Source organism: Trichosurus vulpecula, chromosome 5 (genome assembly GCF_011100635.1).
Source record: "Trichosurus vulpecula isolate mTriVul1 chromosome 5, mTriVul1.pri, whole genome shotgun sequence".
NCBI classification, from domain to species: Eukaryota; Metazoa; Chordata; class Mammalia; order Diprotodontia; family Phalangeridae; genus Trichosurus; species Trichosurus vulpecula.
The window spans coordinates 215,475,269-215,489,192 of NC_050577.1; the positions used below are offsets into that span (position 1 = coordinate 215,475,269).

General features: G+C 41.7%; 1 protein-coding gene across 1 annotated transcript in view; it reads left to right on the plus strand.

The window, feature by feature from the left end:
* Positions 1-11,587, plus strand: part of LOC118850410 (ankyrin repeat and sterile alpha motif domain-containing protein 1B-like) — a 121,803-nt gene extending 110,216 nt beyond the window's left edge. Inside the window, exon 9 of the mRNA XM_036759776.1 lies at positions 11,375-11,587. Coding sequence (XP_036615671.1) covers positions 11,375-11,407 — 33 coding nt within the window. The 3' untranslated portion in view covers positions 11,408-11,587. The remainder of the gene's footprint in view (positions 1-11,374) is intronic.
* Positions 11,588-13,924: the final 2,337 nt, after the last annotated feature.

Genomic DNA, 13,924 nt, shown 5'->3' on the forward strand with positions numbered 1-13,924 from the left:
AATACATAGGTATACTAACTATATACAAATGAGATACAGAGTAATGGAGGGAGCATGAGTACCTGGTAGGATTAGGAGCCGCTCATTAGCGTAAAAGACTTGACTTGAATCTTGAAGGAAACTAAGGATTCACACTGTAACTGATTTAGTAAGTGTCAGTGAGCCTAGCAATGTGCCCAGCACCGTGCTACAAAAAGTACAGGCTAGAAGTCAATGGCCCAGTCTCTGCCATCAGAGAAGTTAACAAACAGTCAGGGTTTGCTATGTACAAGATACTGTAGGAGGCACCAGAGGCACAAAGAGAAACATGAACTAGGCCCTGCTCTCAAGAAGCTTACGTTCTATGTAAATAGGTAAATGTTTACATATATATACATATACATATATGTATGTATATATATGTATATATATACACACATATATACATATACACACATACACACACATATTCACACATATACATATATCTATGTAAACATACATTTACATATATATGTACACACATATACTTTTAGAAACTACTTTGTATATAACCTTGAATTATCTGTTATATATAATATAATATCTATAAAATCGAGGTTGTTATATATATATGATTACATATAATCATATATATAAATTGAGGTTATACAAAATATTTCATTAGGAAGAGAAAACTAATTCACGGGGGTGGGAGGATATCGAAGGGTCTCGTGTATAAGGCAACACCTGAGTTGTCCTTGGAAGAAATCCTGAGGCTTCAAGGGCTGAAGGTGAGGAAAGAGAATATCCCAACCTTCACTGGAGGAGGGGCAGTCCAGATAAAACACCTTCTGGAGCCTATAGTCTAGTAGGGAGATAAGACACAAACAACTATGACAGACATCATCAAGGGGACAAAGGCAAGAGACAGAAAAGCATCTATCGGGAACAGCTGGCAGGGCAGCTTCACTGGGACAGAGAGTAGAGGGGATTAATATGAAATAAAATAGGAAAGGTAGATAGGAGTCAGATTGTAGAGGGCTTTAAATGCCAGGGGGAGGATTTTGTGCAAAATTTTAAGCATCACTCAATATACTAAGGTACCTGTGGATACAAAGGTATCTGTAGCCAAACCCTACTTTTAAGGAGTTTACAACCTAATATTTTTGGAGAGACTAGACCTATGAGGAACTCCCAGTGTGTAGACTCCCTCCACCAATGAAAATCAGTATCTTCTCTACAATTCCAGATCACAGATTTGGAGCTGGATGATAAGAAGCCAGTCTACCATTTTGTCGAGTCCTGTCCATCACACCCTGCTGCTTCTCAATCCAATAATATAATGTGGGGGTGGGAGGGAATACATACACAAGTGTGCGTATAACAAATACAGGAGAGAAGAGCAAAATTGTCTGGGAAATACTCTAAAAGGAAAAGATCATTTTTGAAGGGAAAAGTCTGGGAAGTTTTAATGAAAGAGGTGACAATTGAGTTGGGCCTTGTCAGAAAGGAGGGACTAAAATGGGTGAAGTTGGGGTTACTCGAGATGTGCGCAAAGCCACAGGGGAGGGAAATGGCAGGGCAAGGCTGGACAACTGGGAGAATGGGTCTAGTCTGGCACGAACATCGAGTGACTGAAGGGGACTGGCATGAAATGAGACTGGAAAGGGCAGCTTGGAGGGAGCTCGTGGAGGGCCCTGGACATCTGCCCCAGTCACTGATATGTGGCTAGTTCATACTTACTGGGGAGGCGCTGAAGGTTCTGAGTGCAGGAGGAATGTGAGCAGAGAAGGGCTTTTGGAAGATTATCCAGGTAGTAGTGAAAAAGATAGACTGGAGAAGGTATAGACTGAAGATCTTCCAAAGAAGGGGTTAGAGAAGATGGCTTCTAACATCCCTTCCAGCTCTACATCTATGATCCTGTTATCCTAAGTCAACTTAACCTCCTTGGGTCTCAGTTTCCTCATCTGTAAAATGCCTAGGCTGACTCAGAGGTCCCTTCTAGTCCTGGATCTAAGATCCCATTAACCTAGGACCATATCTACCATGGTCAGACCACATCTTGAATGCTGTTTCCAGATCCAAACACTCTATTCTAGAAATAGCATTGTTCATATGGAGTACAGAGGGAAGGGAGACTAGGACAATGGTAGATATCTTCAAATATGGGGAAGAGAGATTGTCTGTTTCTTGGCCACAAGAAAGCTGACTCAGGAGCTGTTATAAGGCAACTTTAGGCTCCATTTAAGGATATTTTGCGGTTCAGCCATTTTCAGTCATGCCCAACTCTTCATGACCCCATTTGGAATTTTCTTGACAAAGATACTGGGGTGGTTTGCCATTTCCTTCTCCAGCTCAGTCTACAGATGAGGAAATGGAGGCAAACAGGGTTAAGTAGTAAATATCGTTTGCTAGTAAATGTCTGAGGCTGTATTTGAACCAAGGAGAATTAGTCTTCCTGACTCCAGTCCCAGCACTCCATCCACTGCACCATCTAGCTGCCCAGGCAACTGTTAAGTTGCTGAGAAAGTGTGGACCTGCATTAAAAGAAGTTGTTGTCTAATACAGCCAGGCTGTGATTAGTGTGAATACTGAATCCCATGAGATGGTCACGTTCATACTACTTGAAGTTACAACTATGTCAAATATGGTCACTGGTATCAGCCCGATGGAAATATGCAGTATCAATTTAAAGAATTCTACCACTTTATTATTTGCACTGATCAGGATCCGGCTATACTAGTAAAACTAAGTCCAGTCCATCTCATATGGAAAAGGGATTTGATTTATTGTGCTTAGTCCCAGAGGGAAGAATCAGAAGCAATTGGCAGAATTTGCAGAGTCAGAAAAGATGGAGATGTAAAATTTGGGCCTTTTTTTTTTTTGTCTTTATTGACCTATGTAGGGAGCTCCTGCTGAGCTGGGTGCTGGATGAGTTTTATCTACCAAGTCCAGATAAAACACCTTCTGGAGCCTATAGTCTAGTAGGGAGATAAGACACAAACACAAACAACTATGATAGACATTATTAACTGTTAAGTGCACTAGAGAAGAGAAAAGAAGACATTAGGTGAGATCTAATGGAGAAGATCATTGCCAAGCAGGAAATCAAAGAAGATTCCTATAGGAGATAGCATTTGCGATGGACTTTATTAAAGAAAGGAAAGGAACTGGGAAGAAGGCCTCATTGTCACCTTCCAGCCATTTCCAAACCAATCTGCCAACTCTCCAGCCATTGTCCCTGTTCTCCTAATCCCCCTCCCATCAGATGCTCAGCTCATACTCCAGGAACCACCTTGGGCTGAGAAGCGACTTTGAATCCTATCTTGCCCAGAATGAGGCTTCCAAGTCACTAGCAGGCCATTTCCAAGCCAAACCACCCTGGAAGTATTCCATTCACCCACCACTACTTCAATTCCTTTGTGTTGTTCATGTGAAGACTGTCTTGTTTGCTTGTATTCATATCCCCAGTACTCAGCACAGTGCCTGGCATATAGTTACTACTTAATAAACACTTCATCATTCATTTGTTCATTTATTCATTCATTCACTCTAGACATAAGGCACAGTGTGAGTAGAGGCACAGAAGCAAGAGAGTTCAGGCTATGTTTGAGGGACCAAAAATACACCAATTCAATCTAAGTGTAGAGTGCTGTAAAGGAGTAATATCACAGAATTCGAGCTGGAATGAACTTTGGCAGCCATCTAATTCAAACTGTGTCCATTCAGCCTCTGCCTGAAGCCCTCTCGTGAAGAGAAAGCCACAAATCCCCAGGCAGCCCATTGCATGCTGGGATATCTCTTATGTTATAAAGCTGTTCCTGGCACCAAAGTCAAATACTGGTCTTTGCAGCTTTCTCTCATGGCTCCTGGTCCTCTGGGACCAAAGAGAGCAAGTCCACTTCCTCCTCCACATGACAACCATTCAGATATCTGAATATAGCTATGCTGTCCCCCCAAATCACCTTTTTTCCAGGTCCTTCAACATCCATGCTGCCTCCTCTGAACACTCTCCAGATTATCAGTGTTCTTCCTAAACTATGCAGCCCACAAGTATAAACGTCCTTCTCTTTCTCTGCCCCCCTCAGCCTACTGGGCCGCTAGGGAACGCCATAGTGCATAAAGCGCTAGGGCTGGGGTCAGGAAGACTCATCTTCCTGAGTTCAAATCGGCCCCCAGACACTTACTAGCTATATGACCCTGAGAAAATCACTTAACCCTGTTGGCCTCAGTTTCCTTATCTGTAAAATGAACTGGAGAAGAAAATGGAAAACCGCTCCAGGATCTTTGCCAAGAAAACCCCAAATGGGGTCACAAAGAATCGGAAACAAACAATGAATCAACCGATTGTATAAAGTTTTGAATGTCAGGCAAAGGATGGCATTTGGGGAGAGGAATTTGAATAAGTATCATGGCCAAGTAGAAAGAGAACAAACCTTGGAGTCAAAAAGGCCTGGGTTCAAATCCTGCCTATGACACATATTAACTGCGCAACCCTAGGCAAATCACTTAATTTTCCAATATCCTCAGGAAACTCTCTAAGATGGGATGGGGATTTACTTTTTTTGTATCATGGACCCCTTTGGAAATCTGGTGATGCCTATGGACAGGCTCCTCAGAATAATAAGGAAACCAATTATAATGAAATACCATTATAAAAAAAATGTGACACTAGATCTCCTTATCTTATCCAAACAGAAAGACAGCTGTTCATAGACTGGTCCTACGACTGCCTAATATAGGAACACTACCCTGATCCGTGTCTGCCCTAGGAGACTGAGAGTAAAAGACTCTATTAGGGTAGTAGCGGTGGAAATTGAGAGGAAGGGACAGAGGCAAAAGATGTTGCACAGGTGAAACTGGCAAACTTTACTGATTGGTTGGCTAGGAGGAGAATGAGTAACAGAAAATCCCAAAGCTGCAAACATGGTAGAAGTGATGAGTTTTGACACCACAAAAAGAAACAGTGAAATCCCAAGAAGGCAGGGAAGGTAATTATCTTAGTTTGGAGTATGTAGAGTTTGTGGTCTTAAAACTGAATTGAGTGCTAAGGCAGCTCTGAATGACATCGAAAGGGAGGGCAGAATTAGGATGGTAACGTGAAGAGGTAGGGAGGTAAAGGGAAGGTTTAGGTAGACTGCTGCATATTTATAAAAGAAGGGAGGAGAGAGGGACAATGCATGAGACAGCAACTGATAAAGTAAGGTCATGGAGACAACCAGAGGGATGCAATCAAGTTTGCAAAATGGTGGAGCAAAAAAAAAAAAGTATTAGCCCTGGAGTCAAAAGACCAGGGTTCAAATCCCACCTATGATCCTTCCTACCAAGTGCCCCTGAACAAGTCATTTAACATTCCTTGACCTCTGGGTCCCCATTTGTAAAACTGAAATGTTTGGATTCCAGAAAGCAATTTGAAACTACTCCCCAAAAGCTATTAAACTGGGCATCACCTTGACCCAGGAATACCAATACTGTCTGTACCTCCCAAAGAGATCTAAGAGGAAAAGGACCCACATGTATCAAAATATTTCTAGCAGCTTTTTGTGGTGGAAAAGAATTAGACATTGAGGGGATGCCCATCAGTTGGGGAACGGCCAACAAGTTATGCTATATAAATGCGATGCTGCTAGAAATGAGAAAGGGAATGGTTTCAGAAAATCCTGGGAAGACTTCTATGATCTGATGCAAAGTGAAGCGATCAGAACCAGGAGGACAATTTATACAATCACAACAATGTTGTCAAGATAAACAACTTTGAAAGACTTTGGAACACTGATTAACACAATGACCAACCACAATTTCCAAAGGACTCATGATGAAACCTGCTAACATCCATCTCTAGATAGAGAGCAAATGGCCTCAGAGTGCAGAATGAAGCATATTTCCTTTTCTTTCTTTTTCTTTTCTTTTTTTGGACTAATGCAGGTATTTGTTTTGCACATCTATATATCTATATACATATATAATGGGTTTTGTTTTCCATGTCTTCTCAATGGGTGGCAGAGGGAGGAGGGAGACAAATCGGAACTGAAAAAAAAACTGAATTTTTTAAAAAGTTTTTTAAATGAGGAGGTTGAACCAGATGGTCTCTGAAGTCCCTTCCAGGTCTGGATCTATGAATCTTGATAAGGAAGAGGGTCCCTTCTTACTCTGAGACTGAAAGGGGAAGGAGAGAATGGGTGAGGACGCTGACGGAATCTGAGGAATTGAAGGAGCTTATGTCCATTGGTCTCAGTAAAGTAGAAGCTGAGGTCATCTGCTAAGAGCAGAGTATGGATTGGGAAGCAGGCCAAAAGAAGTCTGATTCTAGCCCTTGGGGGAAAGTGACAGAGAGTCATCAGTAGATGAATTAAAGGAAGCCAGCAGACAAAACTTCTAGCTGTGAAACAATCAGAGTACGAAATGAAGTAGGCAATTAAAGGCTAAAATGTGTAGTGCAGTGAAGCGGGACCAAGGGAGATCGAGATGAAAATAAATCACCTGTAGGCCTGAATTGTCAGGAATGAGCTTCATGGAGGAAACCACATTTGACCTGGACCTTGAAGGATGAGTAGATTTAGAATAGATGGCGAGGAGCAGCAAAGGGCACCATGAGCAAAAGGTACAAGGTGAGGAATGAGCATGATAAGGGAGGATGGACAGTGAGGAGCATGCACAGTTCCTCTGGTTTAGCAAGGACAGAATCCCAGAACTGGAAGAAAATTCGAAGGCCTCAATTCCAGGTTTCCATCCAAAGTTACATCACATAGCTGGCTGGCATAGTAGGTAGAGAGCCAGACATGGAGTCAGGAGGACCTCAAATCAAATCTGCCTTGGTCTTAGCTGTGAGACCCTGGACAAGTCTCTTAACCTCTCTGAGCCTCACTTTCCTCTTGGGGATAACTATCCACCTCCCTGAGTTGCTGTACAGATTAATTAAAATAACATGGTTTGTAAAATGCTTTACAAACTTTAAAACACTATATGAATACCAGCTGTTATTATGGCCATGTGATGCTATGGATGAAGGGCAGATAGGTGGCACAGTAGATAGACCACTGGGCCTGGAGTCAGGAAGACATGAGTTCAAACCTGGCCTCAGACACTTACTAGCTGGGTGACCCTGGGCGAGTCACTTCACCTTGTTGTCCTCGGTTTCCTCATTTGTAAAATGAGCTAGAGAAGGAAACAGCAAACCACTCCAGTATCTCTGCCAAGAAAACCCCGAATGGGGTCACAGAGAATTGGACACAAGTGAAAAATGACTCTACAACATTCTAGCCTACAGAGTTCTTTTTAGAACCCAGTTCTGTCACCCACCATAAGAACTATGCTTCTCTCCTGTGAACTTGATACACACCATCTATGCTTCATCCACATCATTGTTTAAGATGTCGACTAGAACGAGTGTTGGGGTACCGAGCTACAGACTTCTCTTTACACGGACATCACTAATCACTTACTTCACTTAATCACTACTCTTTGGGAAATCGCCGCTCTTTGGTCAGCCAATCAAGCTAAATGTAGTCAGCCAATATCTCCCCGTCTTACCCATGAGGCTATCATTAAAAAAAAAAAAAACTTTGTCAGTCAACTGGCTTGTTGAAATCCAGGGATACCACGCTTACAGCATTCCCTTGATGTGTCAGTCTAATGATCCTGTCAAAAAAAGGATGGGATGTTTCGGGCGTGACTTGTGCTTGTTGAACTCCTGTTGGGTTGAGCGATTCTCCATCCTAGTCCCAAGTGCTCACAAAACATCCTTGTATCTCCCTTAGTCTAGAATTTTCCCAAGAACCCAAGGCAAGTTCACTGGCCTAGGCTAATAGAAAACAATCACCTAAAATTCAGACATTTTTCCATCTTCAGTGCTGAGACACCTCTCCAACTCGCCATAGGTTTTCAACTATTGCCAACGGCTGCTCGGCATTCGCATTTGAAAACTTTTTTCAGTAAGTTCTGCTACAGAAGAGACCAAGCCCAATTTGAAATTTATTCTCCCCTCCCAACATATTTGAACAGATTTCTACATACAGTCGGCACTTAATAAATTCTAGCCTGGCACATAGTAAGCACTTAATGAATACTTGTGGCCTTGTTTTTTGCCTGCCTATCAAGAGATTTTAAAGATATTTTTCAAATCCAATTTATTATTAATATATCATTAGCATGTTAGTGATATATTAATATAATCCTATTATAATAGAAATAATAAATATAATATTTAATCTCAGGCCTTCTGACATTAGATTCAACTCTTCCTACTTAGGTTCTTGTAATAGTTTCTTGCTTTGTTTCTTGCTTCAAACAAAAGAACTTCAATGAATCTGGGTTCAAATCTCGGATCTGTCCCTTGCTACCGATGTGACAATAGGTAAATCATTTAAATGCTCTGGGCCTCAGTGTCTCCTCTAGAAATTGAAAGGCATGGACTAAATGACCTCTGAGATCCCTTTCCAGTTCTAAATGCTATGGAATGTCTGTTCCCCAGCCACAGCGGGGTGAGTGGCCTTCTGGGCTCCCTTCCCAGATTCCCACCTCTGCCTTGGCTCTTCTCTCAGCAAAGAGCTAACCTCAGCTGGGTGGCTCCCTCTGGGGGGCCTGGGATTCCACGGAGTTTCTCAGTCTTGTTCCAAGAGGGACCCCATGTGACTGAGGCCAATTCACCAGGTGACCTCTGGGAAATAAGGACTAACAGGGAAAGGGCTGCTCCTTCCAAAGAGCAGAGGCGGAAGAAGGACGCTGCGACTGCCAGACCTCATAAAGCATGTGCTGGTGGTTGCTAAAACCCTTTCGAGCAAATGTGATTTGAGAAATCTGTTAAGAGATAGGATATTTACCACAATAACAATTTACAAAATGACTACTTCACTACAGTGATGTAAAAGGAAAGAAGAGCCTCTGCGGCAACAACCATAACAAAACCCTGCATAATCATAATGCCGACGCTAGAGGCAATTGGGCAATGCACAGTGCTGGGCCTAGAGTCAATTATGCCTGAGTACAAATCCAGCCTCAAACATTTGCTAGCTGCATGACCCTGGCCGAGTCACTTTGCCCTGTTTGCCTCAGTTTCCTCATCTGTAAAAAGTAGATAATAATAGCACCTACCTCCCCAGTTTGTTGTGAGGATCAAATAAGGTAACAGTTGTCAAGTATTTATAGCACAGTGCCTCGCACACAGTAGGTGCTTAATCAATGTTCTATGTCAATAATTTTTTTTTAAGAGCTAGATGCTGAACTACTCCTATCTCAGCAAATGCTGAATGTCTCTTGCAACAGAAGAGAATTCCACCCAGGTAATAAAAGAAAAAGCTACAAAAGCAATACCGAGCCTGATTTATAATTTAACTGTGCTCTGGATGTTAGCACCTCAATCAAGCATGGCGACCAGCTGTCTGCTGCCAGTCCGATGGTGAAAGTCAGCCGGCCCCCAGGAAGAGGCAGCATCAGCTATTTTCTGATCAGGGTGCCGGGCTAATTTCCCTCCTTTTTCAAAGTCAATGTTCAGTTGTCTGCAGAAAATAATTTCGATGTCCTAAAAGCTGAGAGCCAATGAACTAGGGGAAGGGAGACAGTCACGGCATTGAGTCTGAAAAATAACCTCTTGGCTATGATCTACACTCCCTAGGATCTCATGGCACTTTAAGGGCCAAAAGCCCAGTTACTCCACTTCGGGGGAGAGAAAAGTCCCATCAATAGAGTGGTAGACAGTGCTCTTCCGGAGTCCAGGGACCCGAGTTCAAATCCACTGTTGCTTACTACCTGTGTGATCTTGGGCAAATCACCTAACCTCTCTGGGCCTCAGTTTCCTCATCTGTAAAATGAGATGAAACATGTTTTCTGAGGCCCCTTCCAAGGTCATGCAGTTCGTATGTGGCCCAGTCTCAGAATAGAAAGATGAAGAACTCTGGGTTTGGAGTCAAGAGAACTGGGTTCAAATCCTGGCTCTGCTACTTATCACCTGTAAGACTTTGGGAAAGTCACAGCATCTTTTCTGGGTCTCCATTTCATTTGTAAAGTAAGGGAGTTAGGTTAGAGCACAGATGTAAAGCATGCTGCCCAATGTCTGAATGTGGCCCACTAAACACCTGAGTATAGGGCAGCTGGGTGGTGCAGCGGATAGAGCATTGGGCTTAGAGTCAGGAAGACCTGAATTCAAATCCAGCCTCTGACACTTACTAACTATGTGACCCTAGGCAAGTCACTTAACCCTGTTTGCCTCAGTTTCCTCTTCTGTAAGATGAGCTGGAGGAGGACATGGCAAACCATTGCAGCACCTGTGCCAAAAAAAACCCCAAATGGAGTCATGAGGAGTCTGAAATGATGCAACAACACACCATATTCTGTTAGGCCCCTTCCAGCTCTAGTATTTCCATACACTAAGTCAGGGCTGCTCTATTCCTTATCCCAAAGAGGTGCACAGGTCCCAGTTCTCTTCAGCCTCTTCTCTCAGAATCTCCAGCTACCTTACCACTCAGCTCACATGTCACTTTCTACATGAGGTCCCTCAACATCCTCCCAGTTAGGAAAGCCATACACTTCCATTTTGCATTGCCTGTTTTTTTTTGCATCTATTTTGCAAAATATTTTGCGTATATTAGTATTTGTGTTCCCACTGTATCGCCCAGCAGAATGTAAGCCCATGAGGGAATGAGCTGTTTGAGAATACAGTGTAATACAGAGCCCACATCAGAGTCCAGAAAACCGGGCGGAAATCTCCCCACTGATATGTACTGGTTACGTGTCCCTGGGCAAGTCAGGGCTATAAGCAACTCTCTAAGGTCTTTGTTCAGTCACATCTGACTCTTTGTGACCCTATTTGGGGTTTTCTTGGCAAAGATACAGAACGGTTTGCCATTTCCCTCTTCAGCTCATTTTACAGCTTGAAGAAACAGAGGCAAACAGGGTTAAGGTGACTTGCCCAGGGTCACACAGCTAGTAAATGCCTGAGGCTGGATTTGAATGGAGGAAGATGAGTCTTCCTGACTCCAGATGGGGGTGCTCTATCCATTGCACCACCTAAAAGGTTATAAAAGTACTAGGTGGTACCTTCACCAATAAAATTACAGGTCTTGTCACTGTCATTTAACAGCTGCCTGGCACACAGAAGGCACTTAAATACTTTTTGAAAGAATAAACAAGTTTTTGCCACCGGCTACAAGGCACCGATGAAGGCTTTCTGTCGGGGTTAAATCTTTAGGCACCCAAGGTGAAGAGAAAATAACATTATAAAGCAGATACATAACCTTTTAAAAAAATTTTTTAACCTCTTATGAAAATTCAAACTTAAACAACTGAACTTACCACCTTCCCTGATAAACCAGCTCCTTCTGCTTCCTGCTTCCCTCTTCCCTTTCTCCGTGAGGCCTCACCAGGTACCCAGGTGTAAAACCTTATTATCTGTCTCCTTCCCCTCCTCTTTCCTTCCCAGGTCACACCTAGGCAACAAGTTTCACCTGAATGAGTGACTCCTGACCTTTCAGAAAGCCCGGATTCTGTGCGTTCTGGAGCTCAGGTGGAGAGGACAAGAGTTTCACTTGGAGAGGATAAGTCTTGGGCTACTGGGTGAAACCACGACCTTGGCCTGGGAAGGGAAAGGACATTAAGAAGCTCAATTGTTCATTGTAAAAAAATATTTGCCATTGGAAATTGAAGGGATGCCCACCTATTGGGGAATGGCTGAGCAAGTTGTAGCATGGGATTACAATGAAATTCTATTGTGCTATAAGAAATGACGATCAGGATGATTTCAGAAGAACCAGGAACTACTTATATGAACTGATACATAGTGAAATGAGCAGCATGAGGAGAATGTTGTACATAGCACGGCAATATTGCACAATGAAGAGCTGTGAATGATTTTGCTATTCTCAGCAACACAATGATCCAAGACAATTCCAAAGGACTTTTGATGAAAAATGCTATCCATCTCCAAAAAAAAAAAATTATGGAATCTGAAGGCGGATTGAAGTATACTTTTTTAACTTGATTATTTTGGGTTTTTTTGTCTGCATTTTCTTTTGCAACATGGCTAATATGAAAATGTTTTGCATGACTGCACATGTATAATCTATATATCGAATTGCTTGCCTTCTCAAGGAGGGAGGTGGGGAGGGACCAAGGGACAGAGACAATTTAGAACTCAAATTTTAAAAAAGAATGTTAAAAATTGTTGTTTACATGTAATTTGAGGAAAAAATAAAATAAAAATTAAATGTTAAATTAAAAAAAAAATAAAGCAAGTCTCTGGTGGAGTGCCCTAAGAGGGGGAAAAAAGTATTTGCTATGTGGCTGCAGCAGTACTCATGCCCTAAGTAAAGACTCAGAGACCTAGCAATAGGAAGAGTGCAGGGTTCGAATCCCACCTCTGCACTTACTAGTTGTGTGACTGGGGAAGTCACTCTAGGCCTCAGGCTCTTTTTCTATAAAATGACGGGGTTGTCCTGCATGAGCTCCAAGGCCTCTCACTCTGTAACAATCTGCGTCAAGCCGGGGCTGAACTACTGAGTAATTACTTTGATACTCGTCACCTCCTAGAGGATAAAGACCATACGTCACTTGTAGCGTACAGAGAACCAGTCAGGCCTCTTCTGGAGCTGGAGGACCCAAGTTCAAATCCTGCCTCAGATACTTACTAGCTGTGGGACCCTGAGCGAGTCTGGCTGTTTGCCTCAGCTTCCTTATCTGTATGATGATAGGAACGGCACTACCTCATGAGGATTAAATGAGATGACATACATAGAGTGCTTTGAAAACTTTCAAGGGATATATAAATATTCACTGTTATTATTCTAAGACAATTGGGATGCCGTTGGCGGGCGGCTCTTAAGGCAATCCCCTAGCAAGGCATCTTCCCGGGCCAGTTCCTCAACAGACCCAGCAATGGAGAAGACCCCAGCTTAGCTGCATGTGAAAGGAGCTGGAGAAGGAAACAGCAAAAAGCTCCAGTATCTTTGCCAAGAAAACCCCAGATGGGGTCACAAAGAGTCGGACGTGACTGAAAAATGCCTAAAAACCAACAAAAACCAAAATGCTCTGATTATCAGTGCCAAGAGAGGTGTAAAACAGGGATATCCCTCTCTGGACACTGATAATCAGAGCATTTTGGGTCTGTCGAGGAACTGGCCGAGGAAGATGCCTTGTTGGGGGGACTGCCTTAAAAGCTGCCTGTCCTTGACCAAGTGAAATGCTTTTTTAAAAATTATCGAACAACAAATGCAGTAGAGTCTTTTCTTCTCGATATCTCCCTACCAACTGTTATTGGAAAAGGATAAATGAATCAAAAAAAAATTTATTAATGTGCCAAACATCTTGCTAAGTGCTGGAGGTACAAATACAAAAAGCAAAACAGTCACTGTCCTTAAGTGTTTACCATTCTAATACATAAAGACATCACATACAGAGGATTGGTTATAACACAATATAATAATAATAATGTATTACATAATTATATTATTATGTAATATAAAATCATATTATAGTGATATGTAGCATATAATATAGTTATATTATTATATATCATTTTATAGTGATACTATTGTATAATATAGAATAATATAGTGATATTATTATATAATATATATTATAGTGATATTATTATATAATACATATTATAGTGATATTATATAATATATTATAGTTATATTATTATATAATATATAATTTTATAGTGATATTGTATAATAGATAATAATATATTATAGTGATATTATATAATATATAATAATATAGTTATATTATTATATAATATTTAATTATATATTACACATAATATTCTATATAATAATAATATTGATGACAACAATAATATCTATAGAGTCTGCTATGTGCCTGGTACTGTGCTAATAAGCACAATATTATCTCATTTGAGTCTCACAACAACCCTGGGAAGTAGGTGCTATTATTTTACAGTGGAGGAAACTGAGGCAGGAGAAAATTAAGTAAGTTATCCAAGGTCACGCCATTAATAAGTGTCTGAGGC